At 45.3% G+C, this 18754-nt stretch overlaps 1 protein-coding gene across 1 annotated transcript in view; it reads left to right on the top strand.

Moving 5' to 3' along the window:
• The window catches only part of LOC106560274 (lysosomal cobalamin transport escort protein LMBD1), a 304463-nt gene that overhangs the window by 190173 nt on the left and 95536 nt on the right, over positions 1-18754 (top strand). The window contains exons 11-14 of the mRNA XM_045701048.2: positions 8301-8365; positions 10381-10483; positions 14734-14838; positions 17922-18071. Coding sequence (XP_045557004.2) covers positions 8301-8365; positions 10381-10483; positions 14734-14838; positions 17922-18071 — 423 coding nt within the window. The remainder of the gene's footprint in view (positions 1-8300; positions 8366-10380; positions 10484-14733; positions 14839-17921; positions 18072-18754) is intronic.

An 18754-nucleotide genomic window follows, 5' to 3' on the forward strand; every position in this document is an offset into this window, starting at 1 on the left:
GTCAGTCTGCTGCTGCTTGCTCGTTGTGGGTTCTAGGCCATTATAAAGCATTACATAACCAGTACTGGTGTTAAAATGGCTTCATAAATACATTTGGATGATTGACAGACAGGCGTGTTTGTGAGTGACCCTAGTGAACTCAATCTGATTCATTCATCTTGATGGATGTTATTGTATTGCATTTTGACTGTATTTACTGTCATCTGCTTCCCTAATGAGTCTAGAGAGACTTTAATGAGGCCTAATTCACTAATTGGTTGATAATTAGTTAATTAGCCTAGCTGATAACCATGTAACTTCACCTCAGACAATAACATTTACCTTCACACCCGCTCATGTCTGCCCACCAGCATGTCCATACTGTGCCTGTCTGTATGAGGTCGGTGGGTGATCTTGGACAGAAACAGAGCTTCTTGGTATCATCTTGGTGTATCAGAATGTGCCATTAGGAGATGAACACCACACAGGAAGCCAGCTAAATGCACCAGGATGTATTATTCAGCCACCCAGGCTGTCTGTCTGTCTGTAGAGGTGAATGTAGAGCAGTAACCACTTGTCCTTGCTCCAGGTAGTCTGCTGTATCTGCATGTGTGGGGCTGTTGCAGTGATCCACCCAGGCTGCCTGTCTGTCTGTAGAGGTGAATGTAGAGAAGTAACTACTTGTCCTTGCTCCAGGTAGTCTGCTGTATCTGCATGTGTGGGGCTGTTGCAGTGATCATTAACGTTTAATAGATGGCCCCAGTCCATGCTCAGATATATAGCCTCAATACAGCCTCAGTCTAGATAGCGGAGATGTCTTTGTTCCATGGCGCACATTTCAGCATTTATGCCTACTCTATTCGGTAACACAAGCTCGCTATTTTGCAGGATTCAAAATAACAATCACTGTTTGTTACAGATGTATAAACTTAAACTAAAAACTATAAACTATAAATGATCTATACATATATTGTCTTTATAAACCTACTTAAATAATGTAATTTGTTGGCCTCCCTTCCTGTAACTAACATTGTGTTGCCTGGCAGCTAACGTTCCCTGGAAGATGTGACATCACACCAATAGAACACTATGTAAAGAGGAACTCAATGACAGCCTTGAAGTGTGTCTCAGAGGCTGCTGTCAACACTGCAATACAGCTCAGCTTGTAGAATTACTGTTGCTCCTCTGTGCCGGGCAAAAGGCCTTGTGGTGGGGTTTAGTCTGCTCCACACTGCCAGGCCAAAGGCCTTGTGGTGGGGTTTAGTCTGCTCCTCTGTGCCGGGCCAAAGGCCTTGTGGTGGGGTTTAGTCTGCTCCACACTGCCAGGCCAAAGGCCTTGTGGTGGGGTTTAGTCTGCTCCTCTGTGCCAGGCCAAAGGCCTTGTGGTGGGGTATAGTCTGCTCCACTGTGCCGGGCCAAAGGCCTTGTGGTGGGGTTTAGTCTGCTCCACTGTGCCGGGCCAAAGGCCTTGTGGTGGGGTTTAGTCTGCTCCTCTGTGCCGGGCCAAAGGCCTTGTGGTGGGGTTTAGTCTGCTCCTCTGTGCTGGGCCAAAGGCCTTGTGGTGGGGTTTAGTCTGCTCCTCTGTGCCGGGCCAAAGGCCTTGTGGTGGGGTTTAGTCTGCTCCTCTGTGCCGGACCAAAGGCCTTGTGGTGGGGTTTAGTCTGCTCCTCTGTGCCGGGCCAAAGGCCTTGTGGTGGGGTTTAGTCTGCTCCTCTGTGCCGGGCCAAAGGCCTTGTGGTGGGGTTTAGTCTGCTCCTCTGTGCCGGACCAAAGGCCTTGTGGTGGGGTTTAGTCTGTGCCGGGCCAAAGGCCTTGTGGTGGGGTTTAGTCTGCTCCACACTGCCAGGCCAAAGGCCTTGTGGTGGGGTTTAGTCTGCTCCTCTGTGCCGGGCCAAAGGCCTTGTGGTGGGGTTTAGTCTGCTCCACACTGCCAGGCCAAAGGCCTTGTGGTGGGGTTTAGTCTGCTCCTCTGTGCCAGGCCAAAGGCCTTGTGGTGGGGTTTAGTCTGCTCCACTGTGCCGGGCCAAAGGCCTTGTGGTGGGGTTTAGTCTGCTCCACTGTGCCGGGCCAAAGGCCTTGTGGTGGGGTTTAGTCTGCTCCTCTGTGCCGGGCCAAAGGCCTTGTGGTGGGGTTTAGTCTGCTCCTCTGTGCTGGGCCAAAGGCCTTGTGGTGGGGTTTAGTCTGCTCCTCTGTGCCGGGCCAAAGGCCTTGTGGTGGGGTTTAGTCTGCTCCTCTGTGCCGGACCAAAGGCCTTGTGGTGGGGTTTAGTCTGCTCCTCTGTGCCGGGCCAAAGGCCTTGTGGTGGGGTTTAGTCTGCTCCTCTGTGCCGGGCCAAAGGCCTTGTGGTGGGGTTTAGTCTGCTCCTCTGTGCCGGACCAAAGGCCTTGTGGTGGGGTTTAGTCTGTGCCGGGCCAAAGGCCTTGTGGTGGGGTTTAGTCTGCTCCACTGTGCCAGACCAAAGGCCTTGTGGTGAGGTTTAGTCTGCTCCTCTGTGCCGGACCAAAGGCCTTGTGGTGGGGTTTAGTCTGCTCCTCTGTGCCGGGCCAAAGGCCTTGTGGTGGGGTTTAGTCTGCTCCTCTGTGCCGGACCAAAGGCCTTGTGGTGGGGTTTAGTCTGCTCCTCTGTGCCCGGACCAAAGGCCTTGTGGTGAGGTTTAGTCTGCTCCTCTGTGCCGGACCAAAGGCCTTGTGGTGGGGTTTAGTCTGCTCCTCTGTGCCGGGCCAAAGGCCTTGTGGTGGGGTTTAGTCTGCTCCTCTGTGCCGGGCCAAAGGCCTTGTGGTGAGGTTTAGTCTGCTCCTCTGTGCCAGGCCAAAGGCCTTGTGGTGGGGTTTAGTCTGCTCCACACTGCCAGGCCAAAGGCCTTGTGGTGGGGTTTAGTCTGCTCCACTGTGCCGGGCCAAAGGCCTTGTGGTGGGGTTTAGTCTGCTCCACTGTGCCAGGCCAAAGGCCTTGTGATGGGGTTTAGTCTGCTCCACTGTGCCAGGCCAAAGGCCTTGTGGTGGGGTTTAGTCTGCTCCACTGTGCCGGGCTAAAGGCCTTGCGGTGGGGTTTAGTCTGCTCCTCTGTGCCGGGCCAAAGGCCTTGTGGTGGGGTTTAGTCTGCTCCACACTGCCAGGCCAAAGGCCTTGTGGTGGGGTTTAGTCTGCTCCACTGTGCCAGGCCAAAGGCCTTGTGGTGGGGTTTAGTCTGCTCCTCTGTGCCGGGCCAAAGGCCTTGTGGTGGGGTTTAGTCTGCTCCACACTGCCAGGCCAAAGGCCTTGTGGTGGGGTTTAGTCTGCTCCACTGTGCCGGGCCAAAGGCCTTGTGGTGGGGTTTAGTCTGCTCCACACTGCCAGGCCAAAGGCCTTGTGGTGGGGTTTAGTCTGCTCCACTGTGCCAGGCCAAAGGCCTTGTGGTGGGGTTTAGTCTGCTCCTCTGTGCCGGGCCAAAGGCCTTGTGGTGGGGTTTAGTCTGCTCCACTGTGCCAGGCCAAAGGCCTTGTGGTGGGGTTTAGTCTGCTCCTCTGTGCCAGGCCAAAGGCCTTGCGGTGGGGTTTAGTCTGCTCCTCTGTGCCGGGCCAAAGGCCTTGTGGTGGGGTTTAGTCTGCTCCTCTGTGCCGGGCCAAAGGCCTTGTGGTGGGGTTTAGTCTGCTCCACACTGCCAGGCCAAAGGCCTTGTGGTGGGGTTTAGTCTGCTCCACTGTGCCGGGCCAAAGGCCTTGTGGTGGGGTTTAGTCTGCTCCACTGTGCCAGGCCAAAGGCCTTGTGGTGGGGTTTAGGGACGGTTTGAAGAAATGAATACACGGCACCTGAGATACTCCTAATGAAAACACACTGTACTGTAGCACAACCCTGCCACACACAGACACACACACACACACAGACACACACACACAGACAGTACGGTATAACGACATTGCCAACATACAGTAGCCTCCCGGTACCATCTCCTGTCTGATACAGATAAAGCCCTGATCCCAGTGCAGAGCAGATCTGGCTTCAAATACTATTTCAAATCATTTAAAATACTTTATCTGTGCTTGATTGAGCTTGTCTGGCACAATGGAACTATTTCACTTGTCCCATAATGGCGATCCCCACCCATCTGGCAATCCAGCCAGACGAAAGACTATATGACTGATCCAGACAGATGAACCCTCTGACCAAGCCATCTCTACACATACTGTCTGGTCATTATCACAGAGGGGATGGAGGCACCTCTCTCTCTATTAAAAAATGGTAGGCGAGGGCCATCTCTCTTCAATACCCTGCCAATCAATATATAGAGAGAAAAAGGAAGGGCAGGCTGAACGTGCACACAGACACAGACAGACACACACAGACAGACACTCACAGACAGACACTCACAGACAGACACTCACAGACAGACACACACAGACAGACACACACAGACAGACACTCACAGACAGACACTCACAGACAGACACTCACAGACAGACACTCACAGACAGACACTCACAGACAGACACACACAGACAGACACACAGACAGACACACACACACAGACACACACAGACAGACACTCACAGACAGACACACACAGACAGACACTCACAGACAGACACTCACAGACAGACACACACAGACAGACACACACAGACAGACACACACAGACAGACAGACACACACAGACAGACACTCACAGACAGACACACACAGACAGACACACACAGACAGACAGACACACACACAGACAGACACACACACAGACACAGACAGACAGACAGACAGACAGACAGACAGACAGACAGACAGACAGACAGACAGACAGACAGAGACAGACAGAGGCAGACACACACACAGGCAGACAGACACACACACACACACACACACACACACACACACAGGCAGACAGACACACACACAGGCAGACAGACACACACACAGACACACACACAGGCAGACAGACACACACACAGACACACACACAGGCAGACAGACACACACACAGACACACACACAGGCAAACAGACACACACACACAGGCAGACAGACACACAGGCAGACAGACACACAGGCAGACACGCAGACACACAGGCAGACACACAGGCAGACACACAGGCAGACACGCAGACACACAGGCAGACAGACAGACAGACAGACAGACAGACAGACAGACAGACAGACAGACAGGCGAATCCTTTCTAGAGACCAGGAGTGTAGTGCTGAAGGAGAGATTGGTGCACTAAGGGATGGGGCTGCACCCTAAATGGCTCCCTATTCCCTCTGGGACCTAGTGAAAAGAGGTGGACTATATAGGGATTAGGGTGCCATGTGGGACACAGCTGTGGTTATTACAGAGATACTACATGTTGTGGATTAGGGTGCCATGTGGGTAGGGTTGCAAATTTTTTGAGAATATTCCGAGGTGGAAACTTGGATTGCTTGTTGTCAGGCTCAAAAAGCCTCACATTTGCCCGGATGGACACAAATTTTTCAACCATTGTATTGGTCTGCCTGTTGCGTGCTTTGTTGTGTGTTTCCAAACAAGGACCAGTTGCGCTCTGAGGCGGCTGACGTTGGTGGGATTTGGAGGATGATGGAGGCAACAGGGGAAAGAGCCTCAGATCCACAAAGTCCCTTCCACCAGGTGGCTGATGAGATATGTTAGCACGACTGCCATATTGCATCTCCATCCTAAAGCCCTTGCTTGGAAGTGTACTTTGCCAGACTGCCAAGAACCTTTCCCTCATCCAGGCCAAGGTGGTGAGACATGGTAGTGATGACACCATAGGCCTTGTTGATCTCTGCACCAGACAGGATGCTCTTGCCAGCATACTTGGGGTCCAACATGTACACTGCGGTGTGTATGGGCTTCAGGCAGAAGTCTTCACGCTTTTTGATGTATTTCAGAACAGAATGTGGTGCTCTTATTCTTCTCACTTTGCTTGGTGAGGTAGATTGTTGCTATAACTTGATGACCCTTCCCATACCTAACATTTTCCTTGGCTCTCTTGCAGAGTGTATCTATTGTTTTCAGTGCCATGATGTCCTCGAGGAGCAGATTCAATGCATGAGCATCACAGTGTGATGTGAGGGTAGGACTCCTCCACTTTAGACCAAGCAGCCTTCATGTTCGCAGCATTGTCTGTCACCAGTGCAAATACCTTTCGTGGTCCAAGGTTATTGATGACTGCCTTCAGCTCATCTGCAATGTAGAGACCGGTGTGTCTGTTGTCCCTTGTGTCTGTGCTCTTGTAGAATACTGGTTGAGGGGTGGAGATGATATAGTTAATTATTCCTTGCCCACGAACAGTCGACCACCCATCAGAGATGATTGCAAAACAGTCTGCTTTCTCTATGATTTGCCTGACCTTCACTTGAACTTTGTTGAACTCTGCATCCAGCAAATGAGTAGATAAAGCATGTCTGGTTGGGGGGGTGTATGCTGGGTGAAGAACATTCAGAAATCTCTTCCAATACACATTGCCTGTGAGCATCAGAGGTGAACCAGTTGCATACACAGCTCGAGCAAGACATTCATCAGCATTTCTCTGATTACGTTCCTCCATTGAGTCATCAAAACTTCTGATTCCAGGAGGACCATGAGCTGTTGCTATCGATAAGGTTTCTGATTCATCATTTTCACCTCGAATAGAAGTAGGAGGACTTTTGTCAGAGGTTGCTTGTTGTGAGCGCTGAGGGAACTTTATGCACTTGGCCAGATGATTCTGTATCTTTGTTGCATTCTTCACATATGATTTGGCACAGTATTTGCAAATGTACACAGCATTTCCTTCTACATTAGCTGCAGTGAAATGTCTCCACACATCATATAGTGCCCTTGGCATTTTCCTGTAAAGATTAGGGGGAAAAATGTAAAAAAAAGAAATAGTACAATTCCATGTACAGATAAATAGTTAAGCAGTTAGATTAAACAAGTCCTTTGTAAGATAAGATACATTTTTAAAATGAAACATGTATGGAAATAGGTGAATTAATACTCCTCAGTTAGCAAGCTAAAACCCACATGGTAGAAAAAACTAACTTGCATAAATTGTTAACAAGTTAGAAATGATTTAAACACACTTTGCTGTAGGCTACTATTTACTAGTTAACAAAAAATAATGTATGTCAAATAAAATATATTCACCCCACCCAGTATTATAATCAAAACTTACCAGAAAGCATGTAGTCCTTGGCTCAGACAGTATAGTAGTGTGGATTCAATAGCATCTCATTAGTGTGCAAGATCTTGAGAATCAGCTGTACATGTGATGGAAGAATGCACTGTGCATGCAGAGGGTTGCAATTCCATTGAATTGGGGATTGTTTAACCAAAATATGCCACAAGACCTAGAATTGCCTTATGTATATCCCACAAAAAAAGGTTCAATGTTATAAGCAAACTTTTTTTTATGAATTTAAGCAAAATTCCCAGGCTTAACTTCCCATGGAAAATTTCCCGGAAAGTTTCCGACTCTTTTCAACCCTACATGTGGGACACAGCCTTGGTTATTACAGGGATAGTACATGTTGTTCACAGAGAGACAGCATTTTCTGAAGGAGACACAGTTAGACTCAGAAGATTAACACAGGCTGTCAGATGTGATTGGGCTCAGCAATGTCATCGCGTGTGTGTGTGTGTGTGTGTGTGTGTGTGTGTGTGTGTGTGTGTGTGTGTGTGTGTGTGTGTGTGTGTGTGTGTGTGTGTATCTGGCATATGTGTTTGACTGTATATTTTCTCTTGTGGCCAATGTTGGTAAGTGACATTTTTAGCTGACCTGAGGCCAGAAGCGCCACTGGAAGGCTGGCGAGCAGACTGACACACACACACACACACTGGTCTGGGCCTCTGTTTCGCCTCCCGTGCCTCCCCGTCACCTTTGGCAGCAGTGGCAGTCTGTGCCCAGCCAGTCCATATGGCCATGCTTTGACAAATGACATGACCCTTAGGTTAAAGTCTGAAGGCCCATGGGTTTCCATTGTAACACGTTTCAGTCCCCTCTGCATGTAGTCTACAGCATGGAGGATATTAATACCTAACACTTCCCTTGTGACTGATGCCTTCAACAACATAACATCTCTCTTTTATCTTCTCTCTTTCTCTCACCTTTTCTCTTTCTTTCTGTCTCTTTCTCTCTCTTCTTTCTTTCTCTCCCTCCTCTCTCTCTTCCTCCTCTCTCTCTCTCTCCCTCCCTCCTCTCTTTCTCTCCCTCTTCCTCCTCTCTCTCTCCCTCCTCTCTCTCTCCCTCCCTCCTCTCTTTCTCTCCCTCTTCCTCCTCTCTCTCTCCCTCCCTCCCTCCTCTCTTTCTCTCCCTCCCTCCTCTCTTTCTCTCCCTCCCTCCTCTCTCCCTCTTTCTCTCTCTGTCTCTCCTTCAGATTCTGCTGGGAATTTTCTTCATCCTGTTTGCTCTGCTGTTTGTTGTTGCTCTGTTCATTTCAAAGTAAGTAGACACATGTACACCTAACCTGCCATAAAAATGTAATGCAGAGTCACTCATATTTACTACAACACATAAGTATTACTGTCTCTGGGTACAATAGTAATAGGTAGTATAGATAGTACAGGCCCACGTCACACAGACAGTGTTGTTACTAAGACTCATGAGTCACACAGACAGTGTTGTTACTAAGACTCATGAGTCACACAGACAGTGTTGTTACTAAGACTCATGAGTCACACAGACAGTGTTGTTACTAAGACTCATGAGTCACACAGACAGTGTTGTTACTAAGACTCATGAGTCAAACAGACGTCAACTCTAGTAATTGTAATTGCAGGGTCCTGACAGTGTTGCAGGGTCTTGACTGTGTGATTTTAGTTAGTGCAGCCAGAGAAGTTGCAGGGTCTTGACTGTGTGATTGTAGTTAGTGCAGCCAGAGAAGTTGCAAGGTCCTGACAGTGTGATTGTAGTTAGTGCAGCCAGAGAAGTTTCAGTGTGCTGTCATATCTCATATCTGATAAAAGTTCACATGGATTTATGATGCATGGTTAAACTAATGTGTAATGGTTTGTGTCTTTTATAGTAACGTGCTGTTAATGTTAAATGGTTTGTGTCTGTTATAGTAACATGCTGTTAATGTTAAATGGTTTGTGTCTGTTATAGTAACGTGCTGTTAAACTAATGTTAAATGGTTTGTGTCTGTTATAGTAACGTGCTGTTAAACTAATGTTAAATGGTTTGTGTCTGTTATAGTAACGTGCTGTTAAACTAATGTTAAATGGTTTGTGTCTGTTATAGTAACGTGCTGTTAATGTTAAATGGTTTGTGTCTGTTATAGTAACGTGCTGTTAAACTAATGTTAAATGGTTTGTGTCTGTTATAGTAACGTGCTGTTAAACTAATGTTAAATGGTTTGTGTCTGTTATAGTAATCGTGCTGTTAAACTAATGTGAAATGGTTTGTGTCTGTTATAGTAACGTGCTGTTAAACTAATGTTAAATGGTTTGTGTCTGTTATAGTAACGTGCTGTTAAACTAATGTGAAATGGTTTGTGTCTGTTATAGTAACGTGCTGTTAAACTAATGTTAAATGGTTTGTGTCTGTTATAGTAACGTGCTGTTAAACTAATGTTAAATGGTTTGTGTCTGTTATAGTAACGTGCTGTTAAACTAATGTTAAATGGTTTGTGTCTGTTATAGTAACGTGCTGTTAAACTAATGTTAAATGGTTTGTGTCTGTTATAGTAACGTGCTGTTAAACTAATGTTAAATGGTTTGTGTCTGTTATAGTAACGTGCTGTTAAACTAATGTTAAATGGTTTGTGTCTGTTATAGTAACGTGCTGTTAAACTAATGTTAAATGGTTTGTGTCTGTTATAGTAACGTGCTGTTAACTAATGTTAAATGGTTTGTGTCTGTTATAGTAACATGCTGTTAAACTAATGTTAAATGGTTTGTGTCTGTTATAGTAACAGTGCTGTTAAACTAATGTTAAATGGTTTGTGTCTGTTATAGTAACGTGCTGTTAAACTAATGTGAAATGGTTTGTGTCTGTTATAGTAACGTGCTGTTAAACTAATGTTAAATGGTTTGTGTCTGTTATAGTAACGTGCTGTTAAACTAATGTTAAATGGTTTGTGTCTGTTATAGTAACGTGCTGTTAAACTAATGTTAAATGGTTTGTGTCTGTTATAGTAACATGCTGTTAAACTAATGTTAAATGGTTTGTGTCTGTTATAGTAACGTGCTGTTAAACTAATGTTAAATGGTTTGTGTCTGTTATAGTAACGTGCTGTTAATGTTAAATGGTTTGTGTCTGTTATAGTAACGTGCTGTTAAACTAATGTTAAATGGTTTGTGTCTGTTATAGTAACGTGCTGTTAATGTTAAATGGTTTGTGTCTGTTATAGTAACGTGCTGTTAACTAATGTGAAATGGTTTGTGTCCCTGAATGTACGTGCCTGTGAACAATAATTTCCTTGGAAGAGAACTAAACTAGTCTGTTCTGTTCTGCAGTTTGGACAAAGCTCTTCACTCTGCTGGCATCACTTCTGGCTTCATGGTGTTTGGCACCAACCTGACCAACCCTCTGAATGAACTCCTGCTGACTCTACAGCCTGTGAGTTCTGTTTGTGTGTGTGTGTAGATGAATGCACTTACTGTAAGTCGCTCTGAATAAGAACGTCTGCTAAATGACAAAATGTTTAAGTGTTTGTGTGTGTATATGCGTATGCCGTGTGTGTGCGCGCAGCCTGTGAGTATACTGAAGCCCCTCTTTCCTTAAAGTGGGATAATGTTCCATGTCGTTGGCCTCAGTGGGATAATGCTCCATGTCGTTGGCCTCAGTGGGATAATGCTCCATGCCGTTAGAACAATGAATTATATTACTAAAACAGTAAAGGTCACAAGGGGTCAAGCAGTATCTTTTACCATAATAATACATTATTAAGTACATGCCATTTTCCAGTCATTTTCCATTACTTTTAGATCTTACTTTATCAGAAGTGTGGAATGGTAAGTGGCTCGGTAGAGATTTAAATGAGTAGTTCAATGTATTTTACTTTAACTTGATGTTAGTAGTGCAATGGTAAGTGTTCCGGTGTCTTGGAAAATATTAATTCCATATCCACCCTACGTCATCTTCTCAAATCAGCTAATTAGATCACGTATTAGTGAGAGTATGGGTCCCAAATAGCACTCCATTCCCTATATAGTGCACTACCTTTGACAAGATCCCTATGGGCCCTGGTTAAAAGTAGTGTGCTATATATGGAATAGGGTGCCATTTGGGACATTACCAGAGAGAAGTCCTGGCCATTGATTTCTGCAATTAGAGTAGGATATTTTAATTAAAATATATTATTCCCCCGGGACCCATAGTGAAGGAGAATAATCACCACCACATTACTGGCGTATTCATAATGTCTTCTCTGTGATGTGAATGACCAAAACCCTGGGCTCCTAATCCCTACATAGTGCACTACTTTTGAGAGATAGAGGGAGAGAGAGTTGTTGACATATATAGAACTTAGGCTGCTATATGAGATCATCCAGCCCCTGATTGGCTTGTAGGAGGATCTGATGATAAGAATTGTAAAGGTCACAGTGTATCCTACTATTTAAAATGCATGTCAAGCCCAGTAGGAGTTATGAGTGTAAAGCTGCCAAAGTGCCAGGCATTAACATTTCCTCCACAGTGACGTGCAGCCAAGCAACTTATTGGACAGTCATTTTCAGTGAGCATGACTTTCAAAGAGTTTTCCACCCACAAAACTTTTAAATTTATTATTATTTTTTGAACGACCCACTGAAGCGAACACACACCTAGACACACACACACACCTACAGTGTTTCTCAATATGCATACTACCATGCTCTATACTACCATGCTCTATACTACCATGCTCTATACTACCATGCTCCGAGTGCATTCGCTGAGGACGTTCTCTTGAGTACGTTCCTGTGAGGGCGAGAGTGTGGAGAACACATGAAACATTCAATTTGAGCAGCACTCCCCCTACTGTATTACCTCACGCTGAGCAGCACTCCCCCTACTGTATTACCTCATGCTGAGCAGCACTCCCCTTACTGTATTACCTCACGCTGAGCAGCACTCTCCCTACTGTATTACCTCACGCTGAGCAGCACTCCCCTTACTGTATTACCTCACGCTGAGCAGCACTCCCCTTACTGTATTACCTCACGCTGAGCAGCACTCCCCTTACTGTATTACCTCACGCTGAGCAGCACTCCCCTTACTGTATTACCTCATGCTGAGCAGCACTCCCCTTACTGTATTACCTCATGCTGAGCAGCACTCCCCTTACTGTATTACCTCACGCTGAGCAGCACTCCCCCTACTGTATTACCTCACGCTGAGCAGCACTCCCCTTACTGTATTACCTCATGCTGAGCAGCACTCCCCTTACTGTATTACCTCATGCTGAGCAGCACTCCCCTTACTGTAGTACAGCAGACTACTGCTAGGACAGAGTGTTACAGTATAGCAGACTACTGCTAGGACAGAGTGTTACAGTATAGCAGACTACTGCTAGGACAGAGTGTTACAGTATAGCAGACTACTACCAGGACAGTGTTACAGTATAGCAGACTACTGCTAGGACAGAGTGTTACAGTATAGCAGACAACTACCAGGACAGAGTGTTACAGTATAGCAGACTACTACCAGGGCAGAGTGTTACAGTATAGCAGACTACTACCAGGACAGAGTGTTACAGTATAGCAGACTACTGCTAGGACAGAGTGTTACAGTATAGCAGACTACTACCAGGACAGAGTGTTACAGTATAGCAGACTACTACCAGGACAGAGTGTTACAGTGTCGTGTCTTTGGCTATGCCGGATTAAGTGATATGACATGCTAACCTATAAAATCCTTTCTCTGTAATTAATATTACTTGATTAAGCTAATCATGTAAATGTAATTAACTAGAAAGTCGGGGCACCACGGTATAACGTTTATAGAGCCGTTATCTTCCGAATAAACTCTTAAAATACTTAGTCATATTTTACATCGATAGCAGTCAATATTAACCCTTATCTTATTTTCAGTCTCATAATGAAAGTTGTAAATTCTTGGCTATCTTCACGAACCCTGGCTAACAAGTTGAATCAGCAATACAAAATTGGGTTTAATTATTTATTTACTAAAAACCTAAACTAATCACACAGAATTACAAATTCTCCGAATACAAATGATGTCATACATGATGGCTGGTTACACAAAGGAAAGGGGGTTGGGCTTGAATGAAAGAGCGGGAAGATTTAGGAACACAGAAACATCAGCTATGCTATCGTAAATACATTATCTTATGCATTCTAAATTACCGCCCATTTGGAAAAGGAAAACGCAATAAATATTTACTCTGAGCTGCGCTTCGGTAGATTGGTCGTAGATGCTGGCCGGGTTGGCCAACAGATCTTCCTGTCCTCGGAAGAATGTCTCTGGTGGTCCATTGAATACGTGGTGGTATCTTCGTCCGTCTGTTAGACTGGATCCGTCGTCCGTCCTTTCCTAGCCCCCGTCTACAGCGGCCGCTGCTAACTCAACGGCTAGGAAGTATCACTTCTGTAGTGAATAAGCTCAAAGTTCATACCATTCGCCACCAAAGCTCACGCCGAGGTTGGCTTAGTTCTGTACTTGACGTGTGTCCTTCTAACGTAGAGGCTGCAGACCTCACGTACTGGAACATGGTTATCTTTTCGTCAAAGGCTTATATAGTGGAGAGGGGGAAGGATGTGTTTCATCGTTTATAACCCCTGTCTCTTCACAGGGGTGGGCCACTGATCAAGCAGGGCACTTTCCTTATGAAAACCCAATTCTCTCATTTGGAAGCTAAAATTATATTTAATCTCCTAACAAACAATTTCAATATCAAACATTTAAATTGCATAACAATTCCATGTTACTCTGATAACTAGAGGGTGTATACTTTCTCAGGTACAGTTTATGTCGTCCTGTCATCAGTCATAATGTCTCAGATGACAACCGAACTGACATCCATACTCATTACGTTCCCAAGCATATTTCCAACTGGTTTTATTACCAAAATATTGTTCCTTTTCCCATTTGTTTGATGTTCCCAGACTCTATATTTAACAGGACAGCAGTCCTTCAGGACAGCAGTCCTTCAGTAGGGTCAGAAAGTCAACGTCATAACAACAGTATAGCAGACTACTGCTAGGACAGAGTGTTACAGTATAGCAGACTACTGCCAGGACAGAGTGTTACAGTATAGCAGACTACTGCTAGGACAGAGTGTTACAGTATAGCAGACTACTACCAGGACAGAGTGTTACAGTATAGCAGACTACTACCAGGACAGAGTGTTACAGTATAGCAGACTACTACCAGGACAGAGTGTTACAGTATAGCAGACTACTGCTAGGACAGAGTGTTACAGTATAGCAGACTACTGCTAGGACAGAGTGTTACAGTATAGCATTCTACTGCTGCTAATTGCCCCATCTAAACACAGCTCTGTGTGTGTGTGTGTGTGTGTGTGTGTGTGTGTGTGTGTGTGTGTGTGTGTGTGTGTGTGTGTGTGTGTGTGTGTGTGTGGTGTGTGTGTGTGTGTGTGTGTGTGTGTGTGTGGATATTGGGATGATGCCCTGTTGAAGAGGAATGAGTTGGGAGCTTTCACACTCTCTCTGTTTCTGTCTCGCTCTCTGTCTCGCGTCTCTTTCTCTCTCTGTCTCGCTCTCTCTCTCTGTGTCTCTCTGTCTCGCTCTCTGTGCTCTCTCTCTCTCTCTCTCTCTGTGTGTCTCTCTTTCTGTCTCTCTCTCTCTTTCTCTCTCTCTGTGTCTCTCTCTCTCTGTGTCTCTAACCTTTGACCTGATGTTTCCCAGGTGTTCCCGTTGGATTATGTCCTGATCACGGTCATCACCATGTACTTTGTGTTCACCTCCATGGCCGGCATCAGGAACATGGGCATCTGGTTCTTCTGGATACGGGTCAGGACAGCTCCCCACACACACACACCTAGGCTCACACACACACTCGCCCGTTCATAGAGTAATCACATAAAAGAAGATGTGTATCATTATGTCTCATCTCATTGCTACATCTATGTGTGGTAGATGAACCTGCTTTCGACTGTTTCTCCACAATTATCTTTCAGACATACTATCTATTACTGCATGTTTCCTGTCTCTATCACTTCCTAGGAGACATTCTCTATTGTTTTTAACTAGCTGGAAGACATACTAATCTACCTGACAGCGACATAATCACCTAACTGACAACAGACATAATCACCTAACTGACAACAGACATAATCACCTAACTGACAACAGACATAATCACCTAACTGACAGCGACATAATCACCAAACTGACAGCAGACGTAATCACCTAAATGACAACAGACGTAATCACCTAACTGACAACAGACGTAATCACCTAACTGACAGCAGACGTAATCACCTAACTGACAGCGACATAATCACCTAACTGACAGCGACATAATCACCTAACTGACAGCAGACGTAATCACCTAACTGACAGCAGACGTAATCACCTAACTGACAGCAGACGTAATCACCTAACTGACAGCAGACGTAATCACCTAACTGACAGCAGACGTAATCACCTAACTGACAGCAGACGTAATCACCTAACTGACAGCAGACGTAATCACCTAACTGACAGCAGACGTAATCACCTAACTGACAGCAGACGTAATCACCTAACTGACAGCAGACGTAATCACCTAACTGACAGCAGACGTAATCACCTAACTGACAGCAGACGTAATCACCTAACTGACAGCAGACGTAATCACCTAACTGACAGCAGACGTAATCACCTAACTGACAGCAGACATAATCATCTGACAACAGCCGTAATCACCTAACTGACAGCAGACGTAATCACCTAACTGACAGCAGACGTAATCACCTAACTGACAGCAGACGTAATCACCTAACTGACAGCAGACGTAATCACCTAACTGACAGCAGACGTAATCACCTAACTGACAGCAGACATAATCATCTGACAACAGCCGTAATCACCTGACAGCAGACGTAATCATCTAACTGACAGCAGACGTAATCACCTAACTGACAGCAGACGTAATCACCTAACTGACAGCAGACGTAATCACCTAACTGACAGCAGACGTAATCACCTAACTGACAGCAGACGTAATCATCTAACTGACAACAGACATAATCACCTAACTGACAGCAGACATAATCATCTAACTGACGGCAGACATAATCATGAACTGAACTGTGTTGTCTGACAGCAGACATACTAATCTAACTGTAATGTGTTGTCTGACAGCAGACATACTAATCTAACTGAACTGTGTTGTCTGACAGCAGACATACTAATCTAACTGTAATGTGTTGTCTGACAGCAGACATACTAATCTAACTGTAATGTGTTGTCTGACAGCAGACATACTAATCTAACTGAACTGTGTTGTCTGACAGCAGACATACTAATCTAACTGTAATGTGTTGTCTGACAGCAGACATACTAATCTAACTGTAATGTGTTGTCTGACAGCAGACATACTAATCTAACTGAACTGTGTTGTCTGACAGCAGACATACTAATCTAACTGTAATGTGTTGTCTGACAGCAGACATATTAATCTAACTGGAATGTGTTGTCTGACAGCAGACATACTAATCTAACTGAACTGTGTTGTCTGACAGCAGACATACTAATCTAACTGTAATGTGTTGTCTGACAGCAGACATACTAATCTAACTGTAATGTGTTGTCTGACAGCAGACATACTAATCTAACTGAACTGTGTTGTCTGACAGCAGACATACTAATCTAACTGTAATGTGTTCTCTGACAGCAGACATACTAATCTAACTGTAATGTGTTGTCTGACAGCAGACATACTAATCTAACTGTAATGTGTTGTCTGACAGCAGACATACTAATCTAACTGTAATGTGTTGTCTGACAGCAGACATACTAATCTAACTGAACTGTGTTGTCTGACAGCAGACATACTAATCTAACTGAACTGTGTTGTCTGACAGCAGACATACTAATCTAACTGAACTGTGTTGTCTGACAGCAGACATACTAATCTAACTGTAATGTGTTGTCTGACAGCAGACATACTAATCTAACTGACCTGTGTTGTCTGACAGCAGACATACTAATCTAACTGTAATGTGTTGTCTGACAGCAGACATACCAATCTAACTGTAATGTGTTGTCTGACAGCAGACATACTAATCTAACTGGAATGTGTTGTCTGACAGCAGACATACTAATCTAACTGGAATGTGTTGTCTGACAGCAGACATACTAATCTAACTGAACTGTGTTGTCTGACAGCAGACATACTAATCTAACTGAACTGTGTTGTCTGACAGCAGACATACTAATCTAACTGTAATGTGTTGTCTGACAGCAGACATACCAATCTAACTGGAATGTGTTGTCTGACAGCAGACATACTAATCTAACTGAACTGTGTTGTCTGACAGCAGACATACTAATCTAACTGAACTGTGTTGTCTGACAGCAGACATACTAATCTAACTGTAATGTGTTGTCTGACAGCAGACATACTAATCTAACTGAACTGTGTTGTCTGACAGCAGACATACTAATCTAACTGTAATGTGTTGTCTGACAGCAGACATACTAATCTAACTGTAATGTGTTGTCTGACAGCAGACATACCAATCTAACTGGAATGTGTTGTCTGACAGCAGACATACTAATCTAACTGTAATGTGTTCTCTGACAGCAGACATACTAATCTAACTGTAATGTGTTGTCTGACAGCAGACATACTAATCTAACTGAACTGTGTTGTCTGACAGCAGACATACTAATCTAACTGTAATGTGTTGTCTGACAGCAGACATACTAATCTAACTGTAATGTGTTGTCTGACAGCAGACATACTAATCTAACTGGAATGTGTTGTCTGACAGCAGACATACTAATCTAACTGAACTGTGTTGTCTGACAGCAGACATACTAATCTAACTGAACTGTGTTGTCTGACAGCAGACATACTAATCTAACTGTAATGTGTTGTCTGACAGCTGTACAAGATCAGACCCAAGAGAACCCGTCCCCAGGCCCTCCTCTTCCTCTGCATGATTCTACTGCTGATTGTCCTTCACACCAGCTTCATGATCTACAGCCTGGCCCCGCAGTACGTCATGTACGGGAGCCAGAACTACCTGCTGCAGGTGAGCTGCTGTGTGGGGGAGGCCTGGGTGTGTCTGGGGTGGGGGGTGTGTGTCTGAGGGGTCTGGTGGGGGTGTGTGGGGTGGGATACTGCGGAGGGGGAGGTGTGTGTTTGGGGATATGGGGAGAGGGTGATTGGGGGGGACTGGGGAGGGGGTGGGGGTGTGTCTGGGGGGGTCAATCAAATGTATTTACATCAGCTGATGTCACAAAGTGCTGTACAGAAACCCAGCCTAAAACCCCAAACAGCAAGCAATGCAGGTGTAGAAGCACGGTGGCTAGGAGAAACTCCCTAGAAAGGCCAGAACCTAGGAAGAAACCTAGAGAGGAACCAGGCTATGAGTGGTGGCCAGTCCTCTTCTGGCTGTGCCGGGTGTTGATTAGAACAGAGCATGGCCAAGATGTTAAAATTTTCATAGATTACCAGCAGGGTCAAATAATAATAATCACAGTGGTTGTCGAGGGTGCAACAGGTCAGCACCTCAGGAGTAAATGTCAGTTGGCTTTTCATAGCGAATCATTCAGAGTATCTCTACCGCTCCTGCTGTCTCTAGAGAGTTGAAAACAGCAGGTCTGGATCAGGTAGCACGTCCGGGGAACAGGTCAGGGTTCCATAGCCGCAGGCAGAACAGTTGAATCTGGAGCAGCAGCACTACCAGGTGGACTGGGGACAGCAAGGAGTCAT

This window comes from Salmo salar, chromosome 18 (genome assembly GCF_965601325.2).
Source record: "Salmo salar chromosome 18, fSalSal1, whole genome shotgun sequence".
Classification (NCBI taxonomy): domain Eukaryota; kingdom Metazoa; phylum Chordata; class Actinopteri; order Salmoniformes; family Salmonidae; genus Salmo; species Salmo salar.